The 20,878-nt window shown below is 55.5% G+C and overlaps 2 protein-coding genes across 2 annotated transcripts; both read right to left on the reverse strand.

Moving 5' to 3' along the window:
- Positions 1-313: 313 nt before the first annotated feature.
- On the reverse strand, positions 314-10,072 carry FDXR (ferredoxin reductase). The gene is made up of 12 exons (XM_056506096.1): positions 9,761-10,072; positions 9,577-9,674; positions 8,395-8,490; positions 7,082-7,204; positions 6,445-6,558; positions 5,819-5,920; positions 4,542-4,649; positions 4,270-4,354; positions 3,459-3,652; positions 2,999-3,170; positions 2,427-2,600; positions 314-1,767 (listed from the first exon to the last, which is right to left on the reverse strand). The coding sequence occupies exons 1-12, from the start codon at positions 9,789-9,791 to the stop codon at positions 1,637-1,639; spliced, it is 1,428 nt and encodes a 475-aa protein (XP_056362071.1). The 5' UTR covers positions 9,792-10,072; the 3' UTR covers positions 314-1,636.
- Positions 10,073-12,512: 2,440 nt separating this feature from the next.
- FADS6 (fatty acid desaturase 6) lies at positions 12,513-17,690 on the reverse strand. Its single transcript, XM_056506097.1, has 6 exons — positions 17,040-17,690; positions 16,152-16,318; positions 15,724-15,904; positions 14,737-14,924; positions 14,010-14,189; positions 12,513-13,122 (listed from the first exon to the last, which is right to left on the reverse strand). The coding sequence occupies exons 1-6, from the start codon at positions 17,356-17,358 to the stop codon at positions 12,973-12,975; spliced, it is 1,185 nt and encodes a 394-aa protein (XP_056362072.1). The 5' UTR covers positions 17,359-17,690; the 3' UTR covers positions 12,513-12,972.
- Between the last annotated feature and the right edge of the window lie 3,188 nt (positions 17,691-20,878).

The raw sequence follows: 20,878 nt of genomic DNA on the forward strand, positions 1-20,878 counted from the left end.
AGCTACAAAAGCACCCTGGCATCAACAGTCAAGGCGATGTGGAAGAAAATCCTGGGGAGGATCCGTCTCCTCTCTTCCCAAAATCTTCAGATTTGATGCAGCCACAACCCCTTTGCCATCACATTCCTGGCTAGGCTGCCAACCTGAACTGCTGCTCCCCATGGTAGGTGCAGTCCCGCTCACCTCCACACCCCCCTTCCCAAAGCTCTGATTCACCTCGGAACCCAGCACTGATGTAATCTCCTGCTCGAGAGTTCAGCATCAGGACTGCATCAGTCGTGAGACGTAAGGAGAGCCACATCACACAAACAGCTGTTCCACAAAAGCTTTATTGCTCGTTTGAGTACGAGTTCCCATTATCACATTTCCTGAGTTTCTTAATGAGCTTTCAAATGAGATTTAAATAGAAAAGGATGGGAGAGAAAAACGGAAAAATCAGGAGAAGTCAGAGATCTCCCTTCCTTGAGTCAAGACAGACATGAGGTGGGAGAACAGTGCCCTGTGGGCAAGTCCTCTGCTGTGAGAGAGGGCTGGGCCGAGGTGGAGGCTGCCCTAGCTCGATTTCCCCTCTGCCTCCATCACAGAGCCACTGCCACTGTCACCATTTCCACAGGCTGGGGAGGAGGGGTTGCAATCCTGCAGTGCTCTGGCAGGGAAGAGCAAGGGGGATGGGGGACAGCCAGGGAAGGGGCCCTGCTGATGCTGCCCCTGCACCATGGATAAAGAGGAGATTACAGCTCACGGTTTGTAATCTGGCTTAAAACCTGACACCGTCACCGTAGGCAATCTGGGCTAAGAGAAGCATTTAATAGGCTTCAAAACACACAGGCAAAAAAATATAACCCCACCAGTGAAAGGAGGGAAAGAGCTCAAGGCACTGCTTGCACCAGTCAGCACTGGCAGGTGCCCATGGACGCAGGATCCCTCACGATCCTGAATGAGGCAATTACATGCTTGTTATCCCAATCTACCCCATAAAACAGAACCCAGGCTCTGCTGGGATTTAACTGGGGGAAGCAGAAGGCAAATTAATGACCTTTGCTGCTTGTGTAGAGCTCACAAGAGCACCCAGAGCTGCCTTGCCTTGGACATCACAGGAGTCACAGCACTTTGGGGGCTGCTCTGAGGTTAAGGCAGTGGCAGACAAAGAAGCCAGACTCAAGCTGCAGGTCCATTTTGGCTTCCCTGGAAGGGTTTATTTAAAAAACAACAATCATTAAAAGATGCCTGCTCTGCCATGAATGACAAGGCAACAAACCCATCTGGCTTGTGGCTAAAAGGGGAGGCAGGAAGGCACAGGGAAGCTTCTCCATGTGACTTGCTGTGGTAAAGTGGCTGGTCAGGAGTCCCCCAGATGCACACACATCTCCCCTTACCTGCACTGCATGATTCACTAATGCTTCAGACAGACAAGAATCACCCCCAGGAATGGCAGCTGGCTGCAGGGATGTGGGGCCAGCCAGCAGCCTGAGGTCTTGAGACTTTGGGAACCCAGAGTTCATTGTTATCAGAGAGTCACACACCCCTCCAGAGCCACCACCAGCCCCAGACACAAGCCCTGCACTCCCAGGCTCTGCTCGTGACCCACTGGTGTTGCCCCAGGATGGGGCAGTGCCAGTTTCCCACCACTGCTGCCTCAGTGACCGATGATCTGCAGCATCTCTTCAGGATCCACGATCTTCTCCCGGGGTTTGCCAGCAGCTTTGCCTCTCGCCACCTCAGCAGCATCAATCTTCTGCCAGTCCGAGAAGGAAACAGGACGGACCCCTGGGGTGATGGTGAGAGACAGGACAGAGAACTTAACCAAGTAAGAACAAGTTCAGCCTCACCTCTCCATTGGCAGGGCCCTGATGTGGCAGCAAGCTGCCCTTTTCCGACACGGTGTCAGAGCTCAGCCTCGCAAAGGAGAAATCATTTCTAAAGCCACAAGGAGAGGGGTGGCAGGTTCCAGTCGGCTCAGATCAGTCAGACCTTTGCAAACCGTAACAACAGCGAGCACAAACCACCTCAGGGGACAAAATGCTTCCAGTTCACCGTTAAACCTCAGACAGTTTAAGAGGCAAAACACACACACACACTTTAATTGAATGTCTTTAAATACAGCTACAGCAAATTACTCTCCTGGGCATTTTAATCTTTCCCCTAATTTGCTTGGAAGGATTACTAGGAAAACCACTCAAGAGCCATAGCTCACTGTCTCGGCAGCTGACAGTGACATTTTACCCAAGGTCTGTGCTACTTTTAATGGCCCTTCCCAGAAAGTGGTCATTAACCTTAGCAATGACACAGATATTTGAGAGAATTCAAGTCCTGTTCTCCCTGGGCTTTGGAACATCGAAACAGCAGAAAAATCCATTCCCATGGTTCAGCCTCTGCTCCCTCACAGATCCAGGAGGAGTTTGGCTGTGTTGAACCCTCACACTGACCTCGGCTGCGCAGGATGCTCTCCACGAGCCCAAAGCCTTCTCTGGAGGGGGATACATCCAGCACACCCCCCTGGAGATCCTCCAGCACGGACTGGGCAGTGTCAAAGCTGTCGTTCATGGTGGTGATGATCACGCCTGTGGGTCCTCTCTTCACCCACCCGCTGCAGTACAGACCTGCAGGAGCACATGGAACAGCCAGGCTTGGGTCAGCACGTGGCCTTGGACACTTCTGGCTGCAAGTCCTTGCCCTGTTTCCCACCTTGGTGGTGTGAACAGACTCCTTAGACAGTACTGTGGCAGGAATTTGTGTACCTACAGATCAGCACTAAGCAGCTGCATGGGTTGTGTCACTTCAGTAGCAGGATGCAGCAAAACCCCTGTGCTAAACCAAACAACCCTAAAAAGAGATGGAGACTGGCCAGCTCTTAACCCCTGACAGAGGCAGCTCACTTCCTCAGTTTCCACTCTGCAAAGCATGCAATATGCCCTTGGTGAATGAACTTCCCACCCCGAAGCCCCCAAGCCACCAGCTGTGCTCAGCATGTCCCCTGCAAATCGCTGTGCACACAGACCTGGCACACCCTCCACTCTGCCCGAGCTGTTGGGGATGACCCCGCGCTGGCTGTCGAAGGGCACAGCTGGGTCCAGTGGCAGGCTCCGGTAGCCAATGCTGCTGAGCACCAGCCCACACTCCAGCTCCTCCACATCTCCAGTGGGAACGGCTTTGGCAGAGTCACCCGAGCCCTGAGAGAGTAGGAAAAGGCTGCTGACCGCCACAGTGACCACTGCAGAGCAGCAGCCCCCTCCAGTCTCCTTTGGCATCTTTGACCCCTGGGTATTGGCTAAAGGCCATTCTGCAGCAGCAGCAGGGAAAGAGCTCCCTTTGGAAAAACTCTGGTACCAGAAGCTCTTTTGGTACCAGATTCCCTAAGAGCCTGCCACAGGCCACTTTAGCCAGACAGGGAACACAGAGCTGCCTTTGGAGAGATTCCTGCTCCACCCCAGCCCCCCAGGGCTAGCAGCCCCCGGTACCTCCAGGCGGGTCAGCGCCATGCGGACGCCCCTCGCCCTCCTCCCGTCAGCACTGGGCAGCACTGCCTGGGGGCTGCGCTGGAACTTCAGCCCCCACTCCCGGGGGGCTGCTGCCCCTGCCTGCACCCCCACTGGCTTCTCCAGGGCTGTTTTCATCATCAGCTCAGTCAGTCGCTTCCTGGGCCTGGGAGCATCTAGGAAAAAAGAGAAATCTTCACAACAGGTATCAGCAAAAGCCCCTTGGGACACAGCACTGGGCCAAGGCCATGTCAGGGCAGTGTCAGTATGTGAGTCTGTCATGTCAGTGGGAGCCCAGCGCCTTTGAGATGACAAACTGCAAGTCAAAGTGACCAGGGAACCTCCCGAGGCTTGAGGCAGTGGGACACACAAATCAAAGTCTGCAATTTCCTGTCTTGCTGGTGCTTGGAGGCAGCAGCCCGTGGAGAAGAGCAAGTCTCTGGACACCCTTGAACTCAGTGTTTTCTTTTTAGGTCTAAAGGAAGCTCTTAAATCAACAGCCTTGGGATCTCCCCTGCAAGGTTTTCTCAGCCCTCCTGAGTCTACTGCCCTCATCACTGAGTGTAAGCACTGAGTGGCTGCACAAACAGAGATACACAATGTTCCTTTATCTTGGTGCCTCCTGGCACTCTGAGGACGTGACATACCATGGTAACTGAGCCTTCATGAGCCAGGCATTAAGTACAGGACGAGAGTTTCTCTGATGTACACTCTGGGCACCTGCAGATCACTCCTGGTTGCTCACCTGCCAAGGTGAGTCCCTGTCTGGAGGAGCAGGGCACACTTCCCTCACCTTTGACAGCACTTTCGAGGCCTGTGAAGTCAGCAGGGTCCAGGACAGCTCTGGCACCAGGCAGGTTTATCATCTCCCGCAGCTCCTGGGAATTGTGGGCAGGAGAATGTTACCTCCAGCAGAGAGAGGACAGCTCCAGACCCCTAGGATCCAGGAAATGGGTGCAGGAAGGGGGATGCTGAGATCCACCCTCACCCCCAAACCACCTCTCCCCACCAGGGACGGGCAGTTTGGGGCTCAACTGTGGGAAACAGTAGCACCTCCAGCCTCACCTTGATGGTGAAAGCGACTTGGAGAGGTCCCCTCCTCCCAACCAGCCAGACACGCTTCACCTTGCTGCAAGCAAGAGCTGCCAGGGAGCTGTCAGTGATGTCTGTCTTCTGCAAAACAGAGACAGAGAGTGGGACGAGGGCAGGTCTGGAGGGAGCTGGGGAAGGCACAGCCTCTGAAGGTGAAAAATCAGCAGAAAAGCTGGCTGTGCATGCAGAGAGCCCGGGTGAGGATGGGAAACAAGTCATCTCCCTTTGCACAGAGCTGTTTGAACAGCTGGTCCCTCATCACTGAATGTTCTTCCCGAGACCATAATGCACCAGAGTAACGAGCCAACAGCCCGTGACTGCCTCGGGGGATCCACCCAGCAGGTTCACCTTGGGGCTAACACAGCAGAGCCTCCCAGTGAGCTCCATGCCTGCAGATGCTGTTGGGGGACTTCCCAGCTCAGGATCTATAGGCTCTGGAGGAAACCTGTTGCAAACCACAGCTCAAATCACCACCTGCCTGTCCCAGGCAGCTCCAGCACAAGCACAAGCACAGCCAGGCCTCGCCCTGGTTGGCACCTCACAGAAATCCTGTGCTCTGTTTCATTCACATGTGTTTATCTAGACTGCAAGATCTTCCCCAGAGAAAACATGATGCAAGAGACACAAGGTAGCCAGGATAAACCATTCCAGACCAATGCTCCAATCAGGGAACTATCTGCCTACCCTGGCACTCATACCAGTGCCATGTCTTTTGCAGCATTGCTCCCAGCTGGCTTTAGTCACTGGTTGGCAATGCCTCCAAGTTTGGGGTTTTTTAAAATTTAATTTAGATATTAAGACAGGAAGTTGTTGCACAGCTGTAACAAACCTCATGGCATTTCTCCCAGAGGGAAAGCATTTGCTGCCAACATCTGGGGCAGCTGGTGCACAGCAGCTCCCAGCTGTCTGTAGGGATGAAGCCCACCAGTCTGCCCAGTGCCACCAGCTGAAACCAGCTGCTGCCCTTATCTCCAGTAGGAAAAGATAAACCCCAATAGAAGTTTCTGGTTTGGTGGCAGAAGAGGGAAAGTGCTCTTCTTTTGCTTCTCATAGGAAAGCAAGGGATGCCAGCAGAGAAATCCAGAGGGCTCTGCAGCATCACCCAAGTCACAGCCACAGCCTTCCCTGGGGAAAGATCCTAAAGACAGAGGAGTCTGAGGTTTTGTCTGAGATGTCTGAGCCAGCAGCCACCCAGCAGGGAGGGAGTTTGGGGCCTGAGCTGCCCTCATGGTGCAGAGCACCTCACTCACCCTGAGGAGCTGCAGAGGGGACAGCAGGATCCGGGCAATGTCCAGTGCCACGTTGCCATGACCCAGAATCAGTGCTGTCTCACAGCTCAGGTCAGGCTTTAGCTGTGGAAAGAGACCCAGCTGTGACTGAATCCCCACGGCCTCCACAATGTCCAGCCCTTTACCTGCTCCTACCATCCAAATTCCCTTCCACCCTGCTTTGCCCCAAAAAGAGGTGATGCAGATTGGGAAACTCCACATCAGCCTCCTCCCCAAGCAGACACAGCTGCTCCAGGCACCCCAGATGATCCCTCTTTCTACCTTTCCTGCTCTCCTGGGAGCAGGAGCTGTTTTGATCAAAAAGTCTCCTCAGGAAGCAGAGCATCACCCCTACAGGTTCCTATCTGGCCTTACCAAAATGTGCTGCTAATGTGCAGAGACAGCTAATCCACCCTTACTGATGTGCAAATTGTTCACATTTCAACCATCTAAGAAGGATTTAACATGTCTCCTGCTAATCTTTTCCAATTGCAGGCCTTTCAGGACTTAATCTGGAGCTGAATGCCTGCATTGGGATGGGAAGAAGGACAGGAGGAAGGGCAGGGAAGCACAGAGAGGGAAGGCAGGGAAGCACAGGCTGTACTCACACCCTGGTTCTCGGGCAGCCCGTTGTACCAGCCCACGAAGGCTCGGGCTGAGTAAACACCAGCAAGGTTCTCCCCTGGGATCCCCAGGACCCGGTTGTCTTCAGCACCATAACTCTGAGGAGGGAGCAGACACAGTCAGAGATGTCACCAGGGGTGACACCAAAACACAAATGTCCCCTTCCAGCTGCTACCAGAGTCACTGCATGGCTGTGATATCCCCTCCCAAGGGCTGAGATATTCAGTGGAAAGGCTAAACACAGCCCAAGCACAGGGGCTTCATCTGCCTCATTATCTTGGGCTCCAGAGCCAAATTTGACGTCCTTGGTCCAAGGCAGAGCATGACAAGCTGAGGACTGAGCAGCAAGGACAAATCCATGGCAGGCTAAAATAAGCACTGGCCAGCACAGGGAGAGGTTTCAGAGACCTGCACATGATGCCAAGCTCCAGCACACACCCCCTGCAAGGGTTTTGGACACGCCTTGGAGCACCTGAGCTGTCCCAAGGCTGGGAAGAGTTTCCCATGGTAATGAGGCACCCAGAAACACCTCACCCAAACACTCTTTCCAAGATCCCAGCAGAGAATAACCCTGCAGACCTTTCCTAGGACTCCTGGGGCTCTGAGGCTGTGGGTACCCACCAGCACCACGGCGTGGTACGCCCGCTGCAGCTCTGGCACTGTCACATCCCTTCCCACGGTGACATTCCCGTAGTAGGCGCAGCGCTCTGACTGTGCTGTCTGTGTGAAGGTGTTGATCACGTTCTGCAGAGATCACAGACCTGGAGTTACATCCCACAGCCAGGGCCAAGGCCTGCTGCTGACAGATCCCTGGGCCTGTCCCCTCCAGCCTTGACATGCTTCACTGCCTCATCCCAGTCAAGTTATTCTGAGACTCTTATCTCCTGACAGCCAGAGATAACTCACAGGGAGATAAGCACAGCTGTAACTTGGCACTCTCTCCACCACCCTTTGCGAAAGGAAAATCCATATTTTGCACCCACCTGGGGAGGACAGGACCGTTCCAGTACATTCAATCCCTCAGAATAAAACACCCTGCAGGGGAAAACTCCTTCCCAAAAGTGAGGTTTGCAGCCCACCTGGCCTCCTCTGCCAGCATCTCATCTCAACCCTTCCTGGAAGCCATTTCCTTGAGAGAGGATGCAGAGCAGGATGGCATCCAGACCTTTTTTCTTCTGAGTGATCAGGGCCACAAAGCAAAACCACCACTCCCCTGCAGCTTGAGATAGACTCAGTGTGGGGACAGGACAGGCACCACCATAAGAAGCTGGGGCAGTGTCTGCACTATGTCCATTCCTACCCTCTCATACAAAGGGATCCAGGCATTTTGGTCTTAAGATCTCCAGGGATTAGAGGAAATCATTGCAACATATTGCTGTGTCTGGATTTTCTGTGTCCTACACTTCCAACCACCTGCACTCCAGCTCAGATATAGCAGATACTCCTGGGCACAGCTCACTGCCAGGCACAGGAAAATGGCTGGGAAATCTTTGGTTTAACTTTTCCTTGCCCAGGAGAGCCCAAGTTCCATGGCCTCCCTGAGGAAATCTGTGTGTCCCCAGATTGGATACTGATTGAGGGGCAAATGGCAGCAGCAATGAGCAGGTGAGATCTTGCTGGCAAAAAGTGCCCAGGAACAAAGAAACCCATCTGTGCTCCTTGGCCTTGCTCTAGGCCAGGCTGACCAGCACCAGGAGCAGCACTTCCCATCACAAGTCCCTGGTTCTGGCCTGCTGTGCAGAGCCCTAATGCCAGGTTATCCCATGTCACCCATCTGTGGCCTTAGCAGGGACAAGGAGGAGATCTGGATCTCTCTGGTCTGACACCTCCATGTCACAGAGAGCCTGAGGCACCAGGAAGGACAGCAACCACCCCAGCTGCACCCACCACTGTCACCACAACCACACAGACAAGGGCAGGGAGCCAGCACCAACCTTCACCTCAGGGTGGTCTGGGGCCACTCCAAAACGGACGAGCCCGAAGGGAACGGGCAGCTTCTCGTAGATGTCCACCAGGGCCCCACCATGGTGCTGTGGGACAAGAAAATCACAGTCAGGATGAGGACAAAAAGGTGACAGGAGCCTAGCAACACTCATCTGCAGCAGGGGAAATACAGGGCAGGAGGATGGGCTGCAGCAAGCCAGAAACAGCCTCTTCCAGACTTTTCCATGAGCAGGATGATGCTGCACCTGTTACTGCCAGCTCAGACCACAAGATGTAGCATAGAGTGACCCCAACCACCACCAACTCCATCTTGTGGGGCTCATCTACTTACCCAGTCCTGAGCTCCTTTTTCACACTAACCTGGTGGGTATCCAATACCCGGGGGGCTGATCAGAGAGCCCCCATGCCAGCTGGGAAGCAGCCAGTGCAGCACCCTGGGTGCTGGGGGACCTGCCAGACATCTCCCAGGCCCCAGAGATGCCCATGTCCTGAGTCACCTCAGGGTCAGAGCCCTAGACAGATGTTTGGCTGCAAGGCTTCTGTTATCTTGTATTTTGAGTCAGCCTCTTCCCAAGATTAAGCAGCCCTGAAATTCGTCCCTGAGGCTTAGTAACAGCTATTTTCCAACACATTCCAGAGACAACACAGCATGGTTTAATGATGGGGTTAAGCTGCTGTATCTTTGGAGGGTGCTAGCAGCCCAGTTCTGTGTTCAGGTCTCATTTCCCAACAGACCTGACTGCCCAGAGCACTGAAATTTGCAGACACAAGGTAAAGCATCATCCATGCATCTTAATTCTGTTGGGTAACAAGGAGAGAGGAGAGCAGATCCCACACATCCACTTTTAACACACAGTTAATGTCATTCCTGCTAGGTGACAACAGCTTTGAGTGAGGCAGATTCCTGCTGATTATTTGATTCTAGAAAAATCAGTTGGGATGAACTCGCAGCAACAAACCGAAGTCCTGAATGGACGGCCCAGGGGCAGGGCAGGGACGAAGGCAGCGGCACCTACCCCAACCAAAGAGGCTCAGGAAGAGCTTGTGGGGCCCCAACAACACCGACCTGGCTGGAGCAGGGCCAGGAGCCCACTAAACCACCCCAGAACCTGCTGAGAGCCAGGCAGGGACAGGTTCCAGCCCTCCCCCGCGGCCAGATCCCATGCCGGTACCTTGAGGATGTGCTGAGCCGTGTAGAAGCCGGCGGGGCCGCTGCCCACCACGCAGACCCGAGGCGCGGGCGCAGGCGAGGACAGCCAGCGCCGCAGACCTGCGGGGAGAGCGACAGCAGGGCGTGAGGCCACCCGAGCTGCCACCCGCCAGGGCGGCACAGCCCCTCCCGAGCCCGGCACCCACCCAGCGGGGCTCGGCCCCCCGCGCCGGCCATGGCCGCAGGGCAGCGGAGCGGGGCCGAGCTTTATGTACCGCACCGGGGAGGCGGGAGCGCCTCAGGTCAGGGACAGCGGCGGGGTGTCAACTGCTCCAGAGCGCCGGAACCGAGACCCCGGCCCCGCGCACCGGGGGCGCCGCGCCTCTCACAGCGCAGGGGTGCAGCACGGGCCTGCGGGCGCGGTTCGCGCAGCCCCACGGCCGCCGCTCCCCGGTTCGGTCCTCCCGGTCCCGTCCCTGTCCCCGCGGGCACGTGCTCCCCGGGCCCGGTTCCGCTGCCGCCCCTCACCGGCCTGGCCCCGCCCCTCACCGGCCCGGTCCCGCCCCTCCTCATCGCCGGCCAATCGCGAGGCGGGAAAGCGCGCTGTTTAGCATAGCTCCGCCTCTCGCCCCCGCCTGGCCCCGCCCCCGCTCCGACAGCCAATGGCAGCTCGCCATTTCTGACCGCGGCTGACCGGAAGTGGAGCCATACCATAGAGAGGCGGGGCAGGAAGAGCCGGCTGGCGGCCCTTCGCGCCGCCGCTCTCTATGGTCAGACGGCCGCGGTCCCCGGCGCGCTCATCATCGCTGCTAATTGCCTGCTCTCCTTTATCGCCTGAAAAGCGACCAGCTGCCGAGGTGTACCGGGGAAAGCGAAGCTTTTTTTAACCACGCGCTGCACAGCGATCCTGCTCTTGGCAGGAGAAACCCCCAGCATCCTTCGATAAACGGTAAAACATTAACGCAGAGAGAATAGATAAATGACGCTGACAGAACCTGCCCCTGCGTCCCCATGGTCTTTGCTTTATTTCCTCCTTCATCCCCATCACTCAGCGCATTTCAAATGCTGGTCCTCACACCACCACATCCCATCTTGGTTCAGCCCCTGCACAACACACCAGCCAGAAAAATCACCTCAGCAGGCCCGGCAGACATTTAAAAGTTGGCCAGATGCCAGAGCACGCAGGCGAGTGCTCGACGGGGCTTTTAAAATGCAATTAAGACCATGAGGAATTCACAGTCAAGGAGCTGGTTGTAATATGGATCATAAAACCCACACACTTTTTCTCCTGGTCTTGGAAATGAGCTGATGGCTTTCTGCGAAGCACGCTGAGAATGGCAGCTGGCTCTGTGCCTCCTCCTGCAGCAGCTCCTTCATCTCCTCCTGGTGAGGACCAGGAATTCAGACGGCTCCAAATCCTCATCCCCAGGTCAGCACAGCAATTATTGAGCCCCTGCCCAGAGAGGCAAGGCAGAAGGCTCCAAATATCAGCATAGAGGTCACCCACAAAAGCAGTTGGTTTAAATTTGGAGAGTTCCAAGCACAGGAGTCAGAATCCTCCTTTTGTTCCCAGAATTCTCCCTTTCCCCCATTAACTTCTGTATCCACCAGTTCTGGCAGGGAATAATCCATCTATTTCCCAAATCACAGGCCATCTCCCACTGGCTGAGGGACCTGCAAACACTTCCCTTCAGATGGCATTGCTTTAAACAACATCCATAAAATCCAGCTGGGAAAAGGCACGTTGCTCTGACCAATGCTCAGGATAATTTTGGGGCTGATCTCTTTACAACAGGAGAGGGCAAAAGAGCATTTTGTGCCCACAAACAGGAACACGTGAGGTTGTTTAGCCTGTCTGAACCAAAAGCACCTCTAATGCTCCCTCACCCCCTCACTGGAGCTGGAAATGCAAATAATTTGTCATATTTAATTTATTTCTGATGCTCAATTGAGAGATTAATTGTGGGGGGTAGAGCACAGTTCTGGGGAGGGTCTTTAACCCCCCAGAGTATTCAGGCTATTTGCTCTGGCCACACCCCTCCAGCTGCTCCCCTACCTACAGACCCAGCCTAACCCCTGCCCAGAGAATGGGAATTTGCCCTTTGGGTGTTTCACAATGTCCTGGGTCGATGACCCACATGGGCCTGGATAGAGGTGGCAATGCCACCAGAGCAGTGCATCAGCAGCCCCTGGGCCCCAGCCCAGGATAATTCAATAATTCAACATTTCTGATGCCAAAGGGATCACACTGGATGGATCCAGGACCACTCATCTGAGTCTGGATCATCTGCACAGGGATGCCATGGCCATCCCAGCCCCAGCCTCAATCCCAGGGACATTTCTCTGGTGCATCTGAGGATGGACTTGGTTGAGGAGAAGCAGAGTAAATCACCATGGATTGCCTGCTGCCACGGGCCAGGACCAGGGCAGAGCATCCCTGTGCCTTGGGACACATTTACCTGTGAAGCCTTATAAATCCACAGTGTGGGACTGCAGGGGTCCAGCCCAGATGGGAGGACAACTCAAATCAGGCAGCAAAACCCCGGGCTCAGAGCAAAACCACCCTGGTCTCAGTCTGGCCACCTGCCCTTTCTGCTGCCAGCTCCCCGCCATGACACTGGGGTGAACTTTGTCATCAATCCTGCAAGTGGGACAGCAGAGCACCCTGCAAAGCCAGACACAGCTTCCCAGAGGGGCTTGGACTGGCCACATGAGCACCCCAGCCCAGCAGCACAGGGGGCAGAGTTCACCCTCCCAAGCAGGGAAAGTCTCCCAAGCCCTGGACACCTGCCTGCCTCAGGCAGATGATTCCCTTGATAGATTCTCACCATAGCAATGAGCAGGTCTGGCACCCCAACACACAGTCTTTCCCCCACTCCTACCCTGGGCACCAAAGGGTACCAGTAAAACTTCCTCCAGCAGCAAAACCCAGTGATAAAGGAAATCCACCCCAAAGTGTTAAGGCTGAATTTGCCAAATCTTTGTTCCTAGAAGGGTCTGATTAAGCCCAAAGTTAGGCAAAGCACAAACAGCAGTGACACAACCCCCTCCCCACCCTGCACCCCTTCCCTGACACCCCAGCCACACAGCTGCAGCTCCATCCTACAGATCCTGGTGCTTCTCAGTTCGGGATGTCCCGGATGTGGTGCTGCATCCCCCCATGGATGGGGGAGTTTCCTCTCCCCATGTGTGAAAGCAGAGTGGAAAAAACTAAGCTTGGGAGTAACTGTGGGGGGACCCTGATTTTTCTGCCCCTGGTGTTGCACCAGCTGGTTCTCCCCCTGCAGTGGCACTGTGCACCATTTTCCAGCCAAAAGCAAGACTTCAGGGAGGGATGTTTCTGTGACTTAATGGAGGTGTTGGTGCTGCTAAAACCATCCCTCTGAATGTCCCTGTGGGAAACAGCCCCTCGAGGTCCTCACTGGATGCCCACCAGCTCTGTTATGGGGGGAGCATGGACCATCAGCTCCTCGTATCTCTGGAGGAAGAGCCAGAGCCTGGAGCTGTAGGTGTCCTCGTTGTAGGGCAGCTTCTTCTGCTTCAGGTACTGGGAGACAATGGGTTTGATCTGCAAAGGCAAAGGTAACATCACAGCTGTGCAGGATGCCTGGTGTTTGTACAAGATGCCTGAAACATGCCCAGAAAACCCATCCCACACACCCAAAGCTGGGCTGGCAGCACCAGCTATAGTGTCTTTGCTGTGAGTATTAAGAGGAAGGTGGCTTCCAATTGCAGCATCACAGGGAGTTCACCCTGGCAAAATGCCTTTGTAGGGCTCCAAATTAGGAGAGATGCCCTAATGAGGCTTCTAATGAGAGCCAGCCACGAATGCTCATTGTTCACACCCACAGTCATTCCCACATGCCCACACAGCCAGCTCAGTGATGGGACTGGGAGGTTGCCACAGACTTAATTACCTCCTTCCCTGCACCACCTCTTTGGGGGGGTTGGGTCCTGGGTGAGCTCAAGGAAAGACCACTGAAAACAGGGGCACAGCACGAAGCATGAGTGGTGATCCTGTGCTGAAGGGCAGAGTATGAACCTGCCTTGGGATCCCCACAGCCAGGGCAGTGCTCAGAGCCCATATTTTGAATGAACCCTGCACCTCAGAGCAGCAAGTAAGGGCATGACCAAAGTGATAGGAGGTTTGCCAGGATGTTGTCTGAAAACGTCTGAAACCAAAAACTGAACTGTGTAATGCTGGGGATGCTTTCCCAATGGAATAACTGGGAGGATCCTGGGCTGCTGCAGGCTGGAACTGGGACCAGGAGAAGGAGCAGGGAGCAGAAACCCAGAAGAAACAGGAATGGGATGGCAGGAGATGGGTTAGGGGCTGTTGCAAAGCAGTGAGTGGTTTCAGCATGGGAAGGAGCAGCAAGACAAGTCTGGCAGTGGGGTGGGCAGATGCATGTCTCGTCCCCGTGTCACCTCCCAGCCACCTGAGGGTGATCTCACCTTCAGGCACATGTTGTCAGAGAGGCTGGGGAAGAGGTGGTGCTCCACGTGGCAGCTGATGAGCGAGTGGCCGAAGGACCAGTCGAGGAGGGCGTTGCGGGGCAGGTTGAGGACGCCCAGGCTCATCAGGTGGATCCGCTTGGGTTTGCGGTCGGCGGCGAACATGGGGAGCCCAATGTGCTGCAGGAGAGGCAGGGTGGGCACCCTGTGGCACCTGTCACCTCCCCTGTCCCTTCCTGCAGAGCCAACAGCATCTCTGCCTGTGTGTGGGCATGAAGAGCCAGGTTTTGGGGTCTCTCTGCCAGCCCCAGAGCTGGGTTTGTCCCTAAAGTCACTCCATCTTGTGTCTGTCCATGGAGCCACCAAGGAGCTCCCAGGCTCTGTTCCTCCAACACATTCACACTCAGAGCCCCCAGCCTCTCCCCACCCCAGGGCCTGTAACACCACCTGAAGCACACATCAGCCCTCCCAGTCCTGCCAGCCACTGCAGAGGACACCATCCTCACACTGTGCACTCATCTGCTCTGACATTTCCACTTTCCACCCATCACCACCAGCCTGATCCTCCTGGTGACAACATCAGCACAAGGGAGGTGACAGCTGAACCCACTCGCCTTAAGGTGACACAGGCTCCAGCCAGCAGCATCAGGGCTTTGTCACCAGCTCTGGGTGGTGGCTAAACCTGACTCCAGAACTGCTGGGATACCTTGAAGGTTCAGGTCTCTACCTGGAATATGTTGACATGGATGTAGGGATGGGCCAGGAGGGAGCGGGTGAGCAGCATGCAGAGCAGGGCAGACCACGGTGACTGGAAGCCCGAGATGTGGAGCAGGAGCCAGTAATGGCAGTAAAACCCCAGACAGATGCAGCACAGGGTCCGGAGAGCTGCTTTCCACTCCACGTTCCTCAATAAGCCTGCACAAGGAAGAGGAGGCAGTGCATGGGAGAGGTGTTGGTGTCCCTTCCACCACTGCTGCTCCAGCAGTCAGGCTGACCAGCGTGCCAACAGCCCCACAGGCCAGCCCAGCCCATGAACTCATTTTGCCCATCCTCCAGGTTGGCCCAAACCCTATAGAACTGCTGGGGTGTGGGTGTGAGAGCCTGCTCAGAGCAGCAGATCCAGCTGTGCATCATCACTCAGGGGATTCAGATGTACCTTCATTTCTTACAATTTGCAAAGTCATTGTCCATGCATTTGGCACTGGCCAGAGCTGGACCATGCAGCCTGAAGGGCTTTGCTTCCCCAGCCTCTTACTGCTTTCTGGGCTCTCCTTCCTGATTGTTTTCTGGTATTATCTCCCTGGCCCCTGCAGCCCCCCAAACCTCCAACCCACACATGGCCAAATACCCTGAACAATGCTCTGATCAACCATAGACCCATGTGTGACACTGAACTCCACTATGGCCACAGATCTGAGTTAAAGAATGGATTTGGCATGCTTCAGGCTCATGATGGCTTTTGCCAGAGGTTTCAACATCCAGCACAGGAAAAAGTGAAGCGTTTCTCAGCATCAGCAGAATGTAGATGCAGCAGATGTGGTCCCCAGGGACCAGGCAGCATCTCCTGCTTTTCCTGCAGCCCAGTGTCCCACTGGGGCTGGCATAGTTAATGTGATGCCTCCAGACAAATCAGAACCCTTGGGTGGGGTGAGACATGGGCAGTCACAAGCTTCCCACACCCAGCAGCCTGTCCCAAGGCTCCTGGGACACATACCAAGTGCAACCAGCGGGGTCAGGACGGGCACTGCAAGGGGTGCGATGAACATGTAAACGTAGCGGTTCAGGAAAGGAACCTTCCACGTGCTGGAGTCCCCCAGGCCAATGACGTTGGTGTAGCCATGGTGGATCTTCACATGGTTGTAGGTGCCCTGCTCGACTGTGAACGCTGAGCAGAGCTGGGAGGGAAGAGAGAGAAGTTGTGGTGCCAGGGTTGGGCACTGCTTGGCTTGGGCTTGTGTGGGAGGAACCCGGGGAGATGCTCTGGAACCACAACAAAGCACCATGGGGAGATGCTCTGCACCCCACAGACCCCAAACCAGCCTGGAAATGGACTTCTAAGAGCTAAGCACTCAAAACCTTTCCCACCATTCCAAACATTCCCCACCACTGCAAGGAGCTGATTCTGGGGGCTTCCCCACTCACCTCAATGAAGAAGACAGCCCACACTTTGCCCCAGGACTTGGACTCAGTCAGGGCATTGTGGCTGGCCAGGTGGCTGCCCTTGACACTCAGGGTATGATGCACCACGCCAAGGATGAGGACACCTGCCAGGAAAGGGATGGCCTGGGCTGACCGCAGGCACAGGAACCCTGTGGAGAAACCAGTGGGGCAGGAGCACGGCCATGCACACGTCCTGCAGCCCTCTGAGCCAGGCTGGAGGTGTTGCTACACCCAAACACGCCAGCCACTGCCCTAAACCTGTTCTTCAGCTGCACTTACAGGTATTTAAACCATGGAAGTCAGAGTTTGCCTCCTCATCGTCCTTGTGACTGGACCAGCGACACTCACCCTTGTGCTGAGGATTTGGCCACTTCCAGCCTCGATGGCAACGAGTGCTGCAGGCACCTGATCCCACCCCACAGTTCTGGGATGTGGGATTCCACTGGTGTCATTCCTCTGCCAGTATTTCAGAATCCCCAGGAGTTCAACAGCAAGAGAAGGTCCCAGATTTCCAGCCATGCCACCAGAGACCCACGCTCAGCTGTTTTCCCTGCACCCACCACAGCCAGAGCCATTGCCACCAAAACCACCATGGTTTCCCTGTCCCATGGTGGGACACATCACCCACTGTCCTGCCTGTGTATATCTGCTGGGCACCATCCCCTCAGCCCAGGCTGTACCCCAGACACAGCTGTACCCTGGGTGTCACTGTCACCTGCTGTGGGTCAGAGTGCACCAAGCCATACAGTGAAGGAGTTATGTGGCTTTGTCACAACCTCAAGAGGTGCCAACAAGCTCCCAGCACAAAGCAGTCATGAGGAGGCAGGCGGACCCCTGGGGACATGGTTTTGGGGGGCTGGGACAGGTTACCTGCCGGGAGCAGGAGGAAGCTGCAGGCAAGGATGCTGATGTCCACGCCGTGCCGTTCCCACCAGCTGCTGCTCTTCACCACCTTCTGCACCAGCTCCGAAAGCTCGCTCATCAAGGCTTCCTCGGGCTGCCCTGCTCGCCGTGGGGCTGCCCGGGCGGTCACATCCCCGTCACACGGCGCTGGCTCCCAGCCCTCTGCCACCATGTCTGTCCTGCTGCCACCAGGTGCTGTCGCGCCCCGGGGCGGGGGGACACCGCTGACCTCACCGTTGACCTGCTGTCCCCTCGGCCTCACCGTGTCCCCATCCTCCAGCGCCATCTCCTCGCTGAGCAGAGCTGTCACCCCCAGAATCAGCCCCAGCACCCCGACCAGCGCTGCCGCGAAGGACACGGGAAGGACAGCGACGGAAAAAAAACAAACAACCCGAGGAGGACGCGGCCGGCGGAGAGCGGAGGGTCCCCCAGCCGCCAGCACAGGGACAGCACGGCCACCACCGCCCTACTCACGGCAGCCCCGGGCCGGTGCTCGCCATCCCCGTGGCCGCGATCGCTGCGGCTGCGAGCGGGGAAGGGAAGGGAAGGGAGGAGCGGGCAGCGCCGGGAGGAGGGCGAATGCAGATGAGCGACGGCAATAATCCGCCCTCGTGGCCCATTTAGGGGAGCAGCCGCGGGGAGGACGCTGGGCGAGGGCACAGGGGAGCGACAGCGGCACGGGAGGGAAGCGGTGGGAAAAAGCTGGAGAGGGGCGATGGAAATGTTGGAGGGAAGGAGCCAAGCGGCAGGAACAGCCCTGAGAAACGCAAGCGGAGCGCTGAGGACAGCGATAGGGTTTCGCTTTTGCCAGGGCTAGGGAGCAAACGTTGCCTGACCCACGAGGGAGCTGTTTTTGGGGGAAATGCAGCTTTTTCCACTGCGAGGAGCAGGCTGCAGGAAGGAGGGGCTGCCTGCCCAAACTGCTGCTGCCGCGGAGCCGCCCCGGCTCTGCCTGGGACCAGGCACCCAAATCTGTCCCTCGCAGCTCTGGCACCCAGCTCTGACCCCCGCAGGGCCTCTCTTCTCTTCTGACCTTCTTCTCTCTCTTCTGACCTGATTCTGTATTAATTTCCCCCATTTTCCATCACTGCCTCCTGACTCATCACCCAGACACTGGCATCCAAAAGCTTTGGGTATGCCCTTGCACAGACCAAGACCTTCAGAGCCCTACATCTTTATGAAGGAAAGCTAAAATCACATTGTTCCTTGCTGCGGTACAGGATTTCCTCTTGCTTTGTTATTTCTCCTTGCCAAACCTCAAATCAGCTCAACTGATCCACCAAAACCTTAATGAACATTGACATCCATCAAATCCCTATGGATTTGCAACAAACAAGGCTGGTTTGCTATACTCATCACTAGGATATCACAACCCCAAACTGGGATGGGCTCAGCACCTCCAGTAATATCACATCACTCTGCGATTTGCAAGGAAGCAAAGTTGCACACCCAAGTTCCACCAGGCCCCAGGGAATTGTCAACATCCTCTGGAAAAAAAAAAAAATAAATAAAAAATCCTAGCTACTGCAAAAGGGGCAGAGTTGAGAGTGCATCAGAGACCTGCTGAGGTTTCATTTCCACTGTAAGAGTGTGCATTAGGAAAGACCATTCCCAGAGCCAGGGGCACTGAGGATGCACTGTGGTGTGTGAAGCCCAGCCAGTGACTCATTCTGGCTTTGGAATGGCCTTTGCCACCTGCCCACAGCTGGGAGAGCAACCCGGGTGCTGCCAGGCCAGGGCAGGAGGTGTCAGACCCAAAGGCACATCGGGTGGGGCTGCTCCTGAGGGACACTTACCTTCATTGTCACACCTCAGATGTCACCACAAGGCAGAGGCAGCAAGGTGACAGCCCTGCTCTGAGGGTGCCACTTGGCAGGGGCAAGGATGAGCTGTGCTGGAGCTGCCATTGCACAGCTGGGCAGAACTGGTTATGTGGGGGCTGCTGAGGAGGAGGAGGGGGTGGGGATCAGCCACACATCCAAGATGGACATGATCCATGAGGATCCCACTGCAGCTGGCACAGGGAGAGGCAGGTGCCTAGCATCACTCAGTTCTGTGCTGCCTCTAGGACCAGAGACCACCTGGGAGAAGAGAACAAATAATGGATTGAAAACTACATGGGAGAGGATAAATTTTGGTTTCTGAGGAAAAGTGCTGAACTCAAAAGAGGTACAGACAAAATGGGAGTCACAATGCTGACAATAGACCAGAAACTGTAAGAAGAGTCTGCAAAGCCATAAGGACAGTCAGCAGGTTCAGGATTGTAGCTCTAAATCTGCCTTACAGAGCTCCATTCCAAAAGATACTTTTAAACCTCAAATTACATCTGATTTCCCACCACACACAAGCCAAGTCACACAATTGCCCTGACCCAGCTGAGATCTTAGGGATCAAAGCAAATGCTGACCTGGCCCTTGCACTGTGGACACAAACACCTCCAATTTAGCAGGGAAAACATGTGTAAGACTCAGAAATCCTTCAGCACACAGCAGGGCAGCTGGAGGGGATCAACATAATCCCTGAAGCAGCGAGCTCTGGCCAGCAGCTGCTGACCCTGTGGCTGTCTGCTGCCCTGGGCACCAGCAGGGTCCCACAGGCAGCCCCCACCTCCTCCCCAGACATCTGCCTTCTCGAGAATCACACCCCACCTCTGTCCTCATCTGACCCACTCCACCCCAGAACTGAGCCCAGCCCCTAGAAAAACCAAATCTGGCTCCCAGCAAGCTCCTCCCATGGGGAAAAAGGGTCATTTGAGCCTGGCAGAAGGATTCACATGTCAGGCTACCAGGATCAGCAGCTGCAAGGGCTGCCTTGCACTCCCAGGGTCCCACCAGCTCGGGGTACAGCACCTGCTGCAGCCCCAGAAGTGCAGTTTCCAGCCCAAATCCAGGAGTATGGAGAAGCTGCCTTATTTGCATCCCAGGGTTGTGGTGAGGGGGCAGCAGCCTTTCCCTCCATACCTTGCACACCCTTCTCCTCCTCCCTAGGAGAGGAAGGCTCAGGCTGCAGGAGCTGGCAGTGGGGCACCCCAAAACCACCACCTCCCCTTCCCCTGGCATGGCTAAATCTGCTTTTATAAATCTGCATTTGTAATAAATCTGCATTTATAGTACCTGGGTTTGGGCAGCACTTCCTCCCATCTCTTTCAGACCCAAGCACTTTTGGGTAATTAATTTAATCAGGGATTAATTACATCCATCTCCTGTCCAGCAAGGAGAGTTTAAGCATCACCTCTCTTTGTCCTTTGGGGTCTGGCAGAACTGTGGGTTCTTCAAAAAGGAGAAATTCTCTGGATTCATCATCTCACTCCAACCCTTTCAACTCCAGCCCAGCGGCCGAGTGAGGAGCTCCATCTGCAGGCAGAGCTCTGCCTCCATCACCCTGAAAGCAGCTCCTTCCTCCAAATTCGGGCCCTGGCACATCCTGAGTTCCACAGCTGAGCAGCTCCCAAGCTGCTGCCAAGGTATGAAATCAGCTCTGGTCCCCACTCACCCATCCACCCTGGGGCTGCCCCAAGGCCAGGGGGGCACCCCAAACCTTCCCTCCCTGTGGGATGAGGAAAGAGAGAAGGACAAGCTCAGGACCCATGGGGCAGGCACCAGAGGGAGTCATAGCTCTGTGCAGTGCCTGCTTGGGCTGTAGTTTGGCCAAAAGTCCAGGAAATTGAGCTGGTGAACTCCCAAGGGATGCTTAGTCCTGGTTTGGTGGCTCACAAGGCATGCTTAGCCCTAGTCTGGTGGGCTCCCAGGGGATGCTTAGCCCTGGTCTGGTGGGCTCCCAGAAGATTCTTAACCCTGAGCTTGTGG

This window comes from Oenanthe melanoleuca, chromosome 18 (assembly GCF_029582105.1).
Source record: "Oenanthe melanoleuca isolate GR-GAL-2019-014 chromosome 18, OMel1.0, whole genome shotgun sequence".
NCBI classification, from domain to species: Eukaryota; Metazoa; Chordata; class Aves; order Passeriformes; family Muscicapidae; genus Oenanthe; species Oenanthe melanoleuca.